This window comes from Corvus brachyrhynchos, unplaced genomic scaffold (genome assembly GCF_000691975.1).
Source record: "Corvus brachyrhynchos isolate BGI_N302 unplaced genomic scaffold, ASM69197v1 scaffold43, whole genome shotgun sequence".
NCBI lineage: Eukaryota > Metazoa > Chordata > Aves > Passeriformes > Corvidae > Corvus > Corvus brachyrhynchos.
The window spans coordinates 3,177,326-3,188,780 of NW_008237353.1; the positions used below are offsets into that span (position 1 = coordinate 3,177,326).

Here is an 11,455-nt window from a genome sequence, read left to right on the forward strand (position 1 = left end):
AGTTTTGTATTGGGTCATTTGAACTAATTTTTCACTTATGTGGATATCCTCATGTGATTTCCTCTCACAAACAATTTCTTCTGTCTTGAGAGGAGAATGAACCAGTTTACTTGACGTGAATCAGCTTAATATGAATTTTGTAAAATTCCCGCTCTCTTCCTGTTACCTTTACCTTTAGCAGAATTTCTGAGCGAAGATACTGCTGCCTTGTCCGTCACTGATAGCTTGAATAAGGACACTGCAGCCTGAAACAGGGAGAATTGAGAAGTCTTATATATATACAAAAAAAAAACCTCTTCCAAAAACATAATTACAAACTGATCCCTATTACAAGAAGATAACATTCATGATGCAGTGCTGTAGTACTAGGGGTTTATTTCCACTTCTTTTCTGTATGTTGTAGAGCACTCTTAGATTTACTTCTTCCTCTGGGCTTTGTGCTTTACTCCCTGTGAAAAGAATGCCTTCAATAATCCCATTTTAAATATGCTTTCATATTTCTGCATTATAATTTCTCACACTCCGTGGTTTCCAGTTTACATGGTTAACTGCAGTCCATTCTGTGCTCCTACCAATGCAGTCAAAGACAGCTACAGAGCACTCTCATGCCATAAATCTTTTTTGTCCTGTTGAATACTTAACAGCAAACTTTGTAATATTCCAATCACTTATAGCTGCACTATAACATCAGTCTAGACTTCGAATTCTGATGTATTTTCATAGGAGGGTGTGCAAGTCTTGGAAATGGTTGTTCATCTGGTATTAAATGTCTCTTCAGTACACTGTTCGGAAAAGTGCTTTACAGTGCAAATCTCTTGCTGCCAATAAATCAGTAGTTAGCAGGACGAGTGTTACTCTGAGTGGTATTTGAATGCTTGCATCAGCATTGAGCTGATGTCTGTTCACTTTGCCAACCCAAATTCCAGTCCAGGTCTTCACGTAATGCAAATCAGATTACTGAAATCCAGGATATGCTGATCTGGAACAGCCTGTCAAGATGTACTCAGGGATCTAATCTTAACCACGAATTTGGTTTAAAATAGTAGTATTGTTCCTTTCCTGAAATGCCTCACTCCCATTTTCCTCTCGAATTAACAGTGAAGCTGAACAGATTCTTACCTAGGTAACTCTGTCAAAAGTAGTAGTATGAGTGGCTGTGATTAACTCTGCAAAGACAAGCAATTTAAATTAATTAACTATTGCCTACCTTTTTTCAGATCTAACAATACAATGTCAACGGGAAGGGTACGAACGAAAAAAAAGGCATGTTCTTTGGATCAGTCTCCAGACAGCCTTCCTGTGAGGAGTTCTGGAAGACAGGTAGATATAATAATTTAAAACCACATGGACTTCTACTTCGCTATTTTTTTATTTTTTGTTGACATTTGTAAAGAAAGTGGGCTTTGTTGTGGGTAAGTTTAAGATCTTAAAGTACTTATTCACAGAGAGGGAGAATGAGTTAATTCTGTGAATAAGCAGGTCAAGTGTCTCATTTTTCAAACAATATTCAGAAAAGATAAATACTCAATATAACCTGTAAGTATGTAATGTGTTAAAAATACAATCATAGATTTCTGTACAGTCAAAGTTTTCTGCCCATCCAGACAGAGGCCTAAAACAACATAATACACAGTGCCTTTGAGGCCCAGAAGAGACATTTGGTATACAGTTTTGTATCCAAAAAAATGCCCTAAGCCTACCCTAGTATTTTATTTGAGGCACAGATAGGATTGCCACTAATTAATGTCAATAAGTATTATCAAAGAGGAGATTTTACAAAGGAGAAATAAAATGAATGCATGAGGCTTGACTCATGAACACCTGATGGAGCTTAAAATACTATTTAAACTGTACGCTTTGCTTATAATTTCTTCAGTGGCATCAATTAGACTAAGGCAAGACATTTTTAGATATAAATGATATTTCCAGTCTTGCTGTAGGTTTGGGTTTTTCTTTTCGTGGCCTTTTTTTTTTTAGTAGAAGAAACTGACCTAATTTGACAGCTGTTTCATGCTGCAGCTATTTCACAATGGCTACAAAGATTTTCATTAGGATCGTTTTAACTACGGGATGCCACTCATAAGCTGCAAAACTGTCTGAATGCCACTTTGTAGAAGATGCATTTGTGTCATTTATGGTCAGATTCCAGCTATTCTTTATTAGGTGAAGAAGAAAGCGGCTGAAGCAGCAGATGATGATGATGAAGCGTCAGAGAAGAAATACAGAAAGTGTGAAAAAGCTGGATGCACTGCAACATGTCCTGTTTGCTTTGCCAGTGCAGCTGAAAGGTTTGTTCCTTTTTATTTGCACTTTTCTTGGACTTTCTAAATCTGTAGCTGAAGTTTAGGATTCTAACTATATTCTGAAAAATTCCTTCATTTCTAAATGTAGAATGAGAATTGAAAGATACTGCTAATGTGAGTCTTATGATGCCAGGAAAATGTTCCAAGTTATTCCTGTTGTGGATAACTTTCTCCTGTGCAAGCTGCTAATTTGGATACAGAATATCTTTGGGATATGCTTATTTATGTTATTAATGGTGCCCTTGCGTCTGTGAAAGTGAGAGCATATTAGTGTAATTTGAGAAAGCTAAACTTGCTTTCAAGATGGAAAATGAAACCATCATTTACTGTAGAAAGTCTTTACCACTTTCATTGGAATGCTTTGCAGTCTGAGGTGAGATTCTAGCCTTGAAATTTGAGGTTTTAGGAGAGCCAGTCATATTTATCTGAACTCTTTGTTCTTGTACGCTTTCTCTGCACTTTCACAAGTACTTTTGCATTGTGACCCTGGTGGTTTTGAATGCATGATACTGGCAAGGTATATCTATAATAGGCAACATGTTAGATCTCATTATGAAGCAGGCACACTCTAGTTAAGTAGCACTCCTCCCTCCCTGATAATTGAGACAAACTTTCCTTCTTTACAGCATTGAAAAATAAATGAAACTAATTAGGTGCTTCATTTAGTTATATCCATGGATTGTTCTTTGGTGGCAGGAAGTCAATGTATTCTGGATGTTGTCATAGAGAAGCCAAGTGTTCTGGCAGTTGCCTGAGAGACTTGTCTGGGAAGTGAGCACCTGTGAGATCAGCATTGGTGATATTACAGTTTTTATTTAGGAAACAAAGCATACTGCTTACTCATCTTCTTGAATTCCCACTCCCCCAAGTACATACTTTCAATTTTATTTGAGATGAGCTCATTTCATGGCTATTTGAGTTAATATCTTAGGTCACTGCTTTTTACCTTGTGCATTTATCTTGAACAATTTCATTGAGTTTCATGAGAGTATTCTAAGCGAAGAACAATTGCTTTGTCTGATGAATGTAATATTTGTAATGGATATTTCTTTTTGAGAGTAGTAAAGAACAAATGCCCAGAATGCATAACTGCTTCCTTAGGGTTTTGTTTCACTGGGTTAAAATCACAAGTTGTTCATGAGAAAAAAATAGGCAACATCTGTTTTGTGTTCAGTTTTGCCTTTATAGTTTTGTCAGTTGTTCTGGGAACAGAACATTGTAATGACTTATGAATCAATTGATCACGTGTACAAGAAAAACCGTAATTTAAATGATCCCTCCCAACTCTGCACTAATATTGGAAAAAAATGCAACAAAGTAAAGGAACTTTAAGTTTTTGTGGAGAGGAGCTTTGTCATCTTATACGTTTGCAAAACGCTTAATGTGTCACAGCACATATTCACTGTTTCATGTTCAGGAAATGCCTGCTTAAAGGGTACTAAAGACAGGCTCAGTTGACCATTGTTAGAGGGAGGCTGCTGGAAGCCAGACCAACTATAAAACTGCACATTGTGTACACTTTGCCTCCTTTGCATCTGGTGTTGCTTAGTTTGGAAACTGGAAATGTTTGAGACAATTGAAGTGACCTTATTGTTATTTGTATGGTTGTAGTGCCTTGTGTAAGTCAGCCTTCATGAATGTAACATAAAGCCCTGGCTTGTTCTGAATATTTTGTTCACATTCTAGAATGTGCTATTGTCAATAGAATGATTTTTTTTCCCCCCCCTAAATGTACTGTAAAACTATTTCTATGTCTCCTGCATTACAGATGTGCGAAAAATGGGTATACGTCTAGATGGTATCATCTGTCCTGTGGGGAACACTTCTGCAATGAATGTTTTGACCACTATTACCGAAGGTAGATTTACCAATTAAGGTTATGTCCTTTCAGAGCTTATGAAAATTTGGCAGCTGTTACAACTGTTGAAACAGAAACAACAATAACAAACGTACATAAACGTAATACAAAGACTTGTCCTCTGTCCTTGCTTTAGCCAGGCTGAGGCTTAGACAGTGATGCTAAAACTGCAGCTGTTGCATGGACTAATCAACTTAAACAGAGCAGCGTGAACAAAACTGGTTAGTTTAGGCAGGCCGGTTTGTGTGTGCAATTATTCTGAAGCTTTCGTCTTTTTTAAAAACAACGTCAGAGAATTTTAAATTATGAGAACAATAATGAGTAAATGTGTTTTCCTTTATAAGATAAATTCTCTTTACACTGTGCATTCGGGAGACCTTGCCTCTCTAAAGCAGAACAATAAAAAGCAGCTAGAAATCAGTAAGGAGATCTAACTCTTGCGGTTCAGTCACCATGAAGACTCTTGTCAGGTTGACAGTGCTGTCAACTCCAAGCTTCTTCCCCTTTGAGTGGGAATTACATCCAGCTCTGCCAAGAATTTTGTGTGCTTATGTGCTCAGCAGTACCCATCACTCAGTCCAGGCCTTAGATACCAGGAAGTGTGTTCATAAGCAAGAGGCCATAATGGTCACGATGCAATTTATTGCTGTCGTAAGAACCATGACTCTCTCCTTTTAACAGCAAAAATACAGTACTCTCTACACTTATTTCTCTGTCCTTAAATAAAATGTTTAATTTTAGAGTAACTGCTATTGCTTGAGGTGAACTAGATATTCAATTTTCTGACTTCTTGCTGTTTTCTTTCTTCTTAGCCATAAAGATGGTTATGATAAATATACTGCCTGGAAAAGGATTTGGACAAGTAATGGTAAAAGTGAGCCCAGTCCAAAAGCCTTTATGGCTGATCAACAGCTTCCTTACTGGGTAAGGTGAAAGGTGATTTATTTAATAGGAATGTGATGTTCTGATGTGTTTCTGATATTCTGCTGTTCAAGCAGACAGTCAGCTGAGTTTTTGTGGGTTTGTTTCTAGTATTAGGATTATGGAAAAGCTCTAGATAAAAATTCTGATCAGCTCCTCCACTGTTGGAGACTCTCTCCACACCCCACAAAGACCAGTCTGTTACTTTTCAGTGAAGTAGTTGCTGTGATTTTCAGGTAGAGTAAGATTTGGCAGGGAAAGTATGAAAGACTTTGAAATCAGATTTTGTATTTCCCTGGTAAAGAGAGAAGAAGAAAGATAGGAATGGAATGATGTTTGGTGGTGGTGTTTTGTTTTTTCTTGAAGTGGTGAAGAATATATTTTTGAAGTAATGCTTGCAAAGTCCACTGAAGACCATAGTAATGGGGCATTGAATTAATTTTGGCCTTAGGTTCTGTGCAGAAATTCAGTTTTGCAGGAGATGGGTACAAGATTTCTGTAGATCAAACAGTATTTATGGCCTGATGATTGCAAAATAATGTATCTAACAATTATATTTTTCAACTTTCTCACGTCTCACTTCTTTCTAATTGGCTATTTAAGTTGCATTAATCTCCTCTGTAATCACGAGCAACAAGTAAAAACATGTTTGTTTTTTGACTCGCAGGTGCAGTGTACAAAGCCAGAATGTGGTAAATGGCGTCAGCTGACAAAGGAAATCCAGCTGACACCACAAATAGCAAAAACCTACAGATGTGGTATGAAACTGAACAATTCCACCAAGGTACCACACAACAGTTTTGCTCATATTGAAACTTAACAAGTTGGTATTTCTTGTTTGTAGAAATTAATTTCTTCTTGTTTGCTGCTCAGTGTCTCTAATGTCAAAATGATGGTCGGATGGCCTGGAGAACTACACAGTGACAGGCCTACATGCTGCTTGGACTTCTTGTTTTCTGACAGGAAATGTCAAGAAAGAAGTATCTGAAATATCTTTGTCTGCAGAGGCAATTGTAAAATCCTTCAGCTATGGAAAGGTTATCAGAATGTACAAAATAGACATACCCCAAAATGTTCATTTCAGTTTTGTTTGACCTTTCTTCGTTATTGAGGAAAGCATTTGAAAAGCTCCATGAGCTTTTCCTAATTGCTATCAAGTCTGTCACGGGGCTTTATATGAAAAGTTTCAACTTTGGTATGAAGATAACTCCTGAAATTTGAAAGAGTCCTTAAAGTGCTATAGAATATATTTGGCACTTACGAAAAAACACAACATGAAAATAGTGACCATATGAAAACCTGAAGGGTCAGCATTTAATTTTGAAACTCAGTGATAAAGAGACTCTTAAAATAAATAAGAAACTCTCTTTTATAGTCTAGACTAGAAGAGTTGCTCTGGAAAAACGTGGGATATTTCCAGAATTTTTCTATAAAATTCTGTATTTTTTTCTTAATTTGTTTCAGTGTTCCACCCCATTTTATAGAATAGAATGTATATTTTAATGTCTGATCATTAGAAACTAACTTAACAAATGAAAAACATCTTTTAGAGTGCTTTTGCTGTATGATGTGTTGTGTTTTTAACCTACACATTTCTCTACTTTTTTTTTTTTAAACAATCATGTCTACTACAGAAGGCTAACACTAAGCACTTCTTTTTGTTTAATTTAGAGAATTATGCCATAGAATATTACTTTGCTTTATACATAATTTTTTCCACACAGCTTAAGGAAAGCTCTCATACCATTCACTTGTCTTTCAGACTGAGGGCTCAGACCAGTGTTCCATGCCTGAGGACTTGGTGAGTCGTAGCTGTTCCTCCTCGTTTGTCCTAGAATATGAAAGCAATCTTAAAGCACAGCGTATTTCTTTCCTTTTTTATTTTGGTTCTTTGGCCAATTAATGTCAGTATTTACGCATTTTGCTCAGGAAACTGTCAGACACTATTTGCAACAGAGCCTAGGGCTTTTTACGTTCTCATCTTTTTCCTCTTTTCCCTTGCCATACCAAGTAGCTTTCAAGTGGTTCGTGGTGTCCTTCAGTCATGACTCAAAGTTTACTCCCAATTCTCATTTTTTGGTCAGGCAAAATATTACTCAGTTCCCAGCTTTGAAGTAGAATTCCCCATCTTAAAATTTCCTTGTCTTTCAGGTGGTTTCTATCTTTAGTCAGGCTAGTCTCCTTTTTTTGAAGGCTGCAAAAGAACACCTAAGCATGTTTTCCCTCTCCTCTCCCTCATACTACAAAATGTACATACAAGATGTATGTTGGTGTTTCAAGGGGTTTGTGATCGTGCCACCCTGCGTTTCAGATTTCATATAAACTTGTGCTCAATAAGCCAATGTTCAAAAGTGTACCTGAGGTACCTCTATCACAGGGAACATGTTCAAGCTTATTGTTGACTCTTGTAGAAGCTTTGTGGCTTTGTTTCTCTAATGCATGTTTGACTTCTAAATTAAGGGTGAATCATCAGCGCTTCTTAGGGTTCTACAAGGTCTTTGATGGGAACAGCAGAATCTAAATTAAACTGATAAGTTAGTGTAGACTTTTCTAACCTCAGACTTCTGGATGCGTAAGTGACTGTAAATGTTTTATAAAGGGCCTGATAAGCATAGATGTGTTATTATGGCATGTCTCATTTGTTTACTTTCCGTATGGTGTGGAGTTTGTCAAGTTTCAGCTCCATATCTGAGGAAGAGATCAATACTACAGGTTTTCTGTGTCAGGCTAAGGAAGGGGAAAGAGGGAGAGAAAATGTCTTGATGACTTGCAATTCTGAGATTGATACTTCTAGTGCTTTTTGGTCTCAGTTTTGGAGGGAGGGGGGAAATTGGTTCATTTTCCAACATTTTTAAAGTACTGACATGTTCTCTTCTCCCCTCTTTCCTTCACTTCTCCGCTTGGCCAGAGAGTGGCCGAAGTTTCAGACCATTGGTGGTACTCCATGCTCATACTCCCTCCTTTGCTGAAAGACAGTGTGGCAGCTCCCTTTCTAGCTGCATATTATCCAGACTGCGTGGGCATGAGTCCATCCTGTACCAGCACTAATCGGTTACCTGGTGAATCCAACCTTGTGAAGTTAGAGCACTTAAAGAGTGTGCCTAATGTGACTGGTAAGGGCCATCTGCAGGGCTCTGTTGCTTAAAAAGGTGTGATAAATTTTGCCTTATAACCGAGTTTATAAGGCACATAATTCTCCTGATTCATAACACTGGTTTTGTTCTCAGCACTAATACACAGTCTCTGTGTGACTGCCTCTGTAGTTTGGTGCCATTCGCTTGTTTGTAAGATAAAGGTAATATATTTCTTACGGCTTTTCTTTAGGGAGTAAGCACAGACTGCAGAGGCTTTCTGTGTACCACTGTCATTTGTGTATAGAAACGGGAAATTGCCATGTAGGTACTTAAAGACTGTTTGCATTCTTAAGGAAATGAAGATTTATCAAAAAACCCCAGGATTCTACTAGTTTTGATATTGTGGATCTTTGGGGCTTTGAAGAAAAGAATTTGATTTCTTAAGGCACTCAGATTCTGTTTAGGTTATATTTTTTTGCTAGTGACAGCCTGGGAGTGCAGATCTGCAGAATAGGTCAGGTATAGAAAAGGTAATTCAGGATTGTCATACTGACCTCTCAGAGAGTGCTTTGATGAAATTTCAGCTTCTGTGTTGTCTTAGCAGGCTTTGTTCTCCTTAGGTGCTGAAAATAAATCTGTTCATGTGTTCAACAGATGTTATAGCTGCTTAACAGAAAACTTCATTACACAGAGCTACCAATACTGAACATGGAAGATGACTACTTTTAATTATTACCCCCTCTGGGCAGTATAGGGAGTTGAAGAAGAAAGGAGTTCAGAGTACTGCCTGAGTCTGTACAGTGATGCTAGTCCTCAAGACTTGAATTTAGATTCTACTCCTTGTTGGAATCCTGATGGCATTGAAGTGCCATGAAACATTACTGATTCTTTGACAAAAATTCAGCTCTGATAGGTCCAAGGTGTACTCATCAGGCAGCAGGACAATAATTAATGCAAGCCTAGGGGGCAGGAGAGAGGGATAGCCATATAAATGGAATAATTCTGGAGGTGCCTAGAGGCTGGAAAGCTTCTTTACTTGTTATCTGTGTGAGGTCAGTGGATCGCTTTAGAGGGAGAGGGATGTGATATGATGGAGTATGATTAATTCCTGGTGTGTCTTTATTCAGTTGCAGGCATGAACAAGTATTTTCAGCCTTTTTACCAGCCCAATGAATGTGGGAAAGCACTTTGTGTGAGGCCAGATGTCATGGAACTGGATGAGCTCTATGAGTTCCCAGAATATTCACGAGACCCTACCATGTACCTGGCATTGAGAAACTTGATTTTGGCTTTGTGGTACACAAACTGCAAGGTAAGAGATGCTGATAGTTAATTTGCTTGTTTAAAAATAATAGCAGCTGTTCTGGGATGTGGACTCACTTCCTGGATGACTCCTTATGCACCAGAAAAATTGCTCCCATGCTTTTGGAAATCCATTCTAAGATTGACTGGGTTTTGGGGAGTTTGTTGGGGTTGAGAGTTTTTGGTTTGGTTTGGTTTTTCTTTTTTTAGATTTAATGCATAGGAGCTTTTTCTGCAGTAAAAATCAAAAGTTTTTAAATTATTAAAACTCTACACTGCCTACCCAGCTATTAACTTTTAAAAGGGATGCTTGAACACATCTAAACAGTGTTTTGTGGGTGCTTTATGATATTTTTTTTTTTTACCTGATTGTTGGACAGGGAAGTGATTGTCCTTTTACTTAGGCTAACCCTATGGCACTGCCTTTGATAGAACTGCTGAAGTTTCACATACCAAAGCTTTCTGATATGGATGTCTGCATTATGTGGAGGTTTTGGATATTAATCTCTTTTTCCCTTAGAAGGCAATTTTGGAATGGATTTTACTGGAATACCATTGTGAGCATTGCCACTATGTAGATTAATTTTGCAAACAGGAATCCATTTCAATACCATTCCTGTAGTAATGGAACACACCATGAAGTTTGTGAAAGTCTCTCATAGACTCATTTGGTTTTATTCCATGTTAATCTTCCTTAATAAATGCTACCATACTGTGTAAAGCTAGCTAACAAGAATTTTCCACAAAAACTCTTTTAAAATGCTCTCAGAAGGCTGAGTCATGATTTTTTACCATTTGGTCTACAGTTTAAATATGATGTAAACATATGAAAAAAAGGAATATTAGAAAATCAACAGTTTCTATTCTTTCTTTGTCCTTTGCAGGAGGCTCTTACCCCTCAAAAATGTATCCATCATATCATTGTTCGGGGGCTTGTGCGGATTCGCTGTGTACAGGAAATGGAGAGGATCCTGTATTTTATGACAAGGAAAGGGTTAATTAATACAGGGATTTTATCAGTCAGTCCTGACCAATACCTTCTTCCTAAGGAATACCACAATGTAAGTTGCTGTAGTAATCCCTACATTGTTAGTGCTGTAAAACTACATGGTCCCTACAATAATTATTTCGGTTCTGGATTTTTTTTTCTCATTTACATAAATGGATGGAATGATAGGTAAAATTACATCTAAAAGCTAACATGTGGCAAGTTTTTCACATTGTTGTCATATGCCTTCAATGGGTATGGAAACAACATCAATTAGACTCCTTCCAAAAAAGATTTTTTCCCACTAGAATCTATGGAATTCATTCTCATGGATTTGTGCTTCCCATGTGCTGTTCAGATGGATGGGAACTGTGTGAAAAAAATACACGTTCTGTGGTTTACTCCTATAATACACCTCTGCTTCCATAGTGAGGAAACTGCTATTCCATGTTGGTTTGCAAGACCTGTGATTAAAAGGGAACATGTTTATGACTAGCAAGTTGTTAGGTAGCACCCAAAACTTACTAATGTGTTCTCTAAGAGAATACCTCCTAGAAATTGTAAGTCATGTTTGGAAAGTGTATTTGTAGATGTTTTTAATTTATAAAATAGTTTTTACTGATCAACCCAACCTATGATTGAAATCTTTACAAGGTATGTATGTTTCTTGTCTGATAAATTCAGTTAGATTCCAACTTTTGTTACTGATAACTTCAGCTCTTTCTGTGACAAGAAACTGAGGCATCTTCTTTTGAAGTCCTTAAAAACTTAAACTATTTTCAAAGCTACCACTGATCTTGTTTCTATATTAAATGCACTGTCATCTTTAAAAGTTATCACAGATTACTTTAGAGGGCAAGAAAACCTAGACTTCGGAAACTTACAGACATTTTTACCTTTTGCAAAAAGAAAAATGAGAGTGAAATGACAATTTCTGTTTTATTTCTAACTATTTTTATTAAATATTTTAATATTTTTTAGAAATCTGTAATTATTGTTGGGGCTGGGT

General features: G+C 37.2%; 1 protein-coding gene across 1 annotated transcript in view; it reads left to right on the forward strand.

The window, feature by feature from the left end:
• The first annotated feature begins 1,192 nt into the window (after nucleotides 1-1,192).
• KDM1B (lysine demethylase 1B) overlaps nucleotides 1,193-11,455 on the forward strand; it is a 24,822-nt gene continuing 14,559 nt past the window's right edge. The window contains 10 exon segments of the mRNA XM_017730693.1: nucleotides 1,193-1,320; nucleotides 2,164-2,288; nucleotides 4,072-4,161; nucleotides 4,974-5,085; nucleotides 5,750-5,866; nucleotides 6,845-6,883; nucleotides 7,991-8,195; nucleotides 9,284-9,468; nucleotides 10,343-10,519; nucleotides 11,428-11,454. Of these exon segments, the coding sequence (XP_017586182.1) occupies nucleotides 1,231-1,320; nucleotides 2,164-2,288; nucleotides 4,072-4,161; nucleotides 4,974-5,085; nucleotides 5,750-5,866; nucleotides 6,845-6,883; nucleotides 7,991-8,195; nucleotides 9,284-9,468; nucleotides 10,343-10,519; nucleotides 11,428-11,454 (1,167 nt within the window). The 5' untranslated portion in view covers nucleotides 1,193-1,230.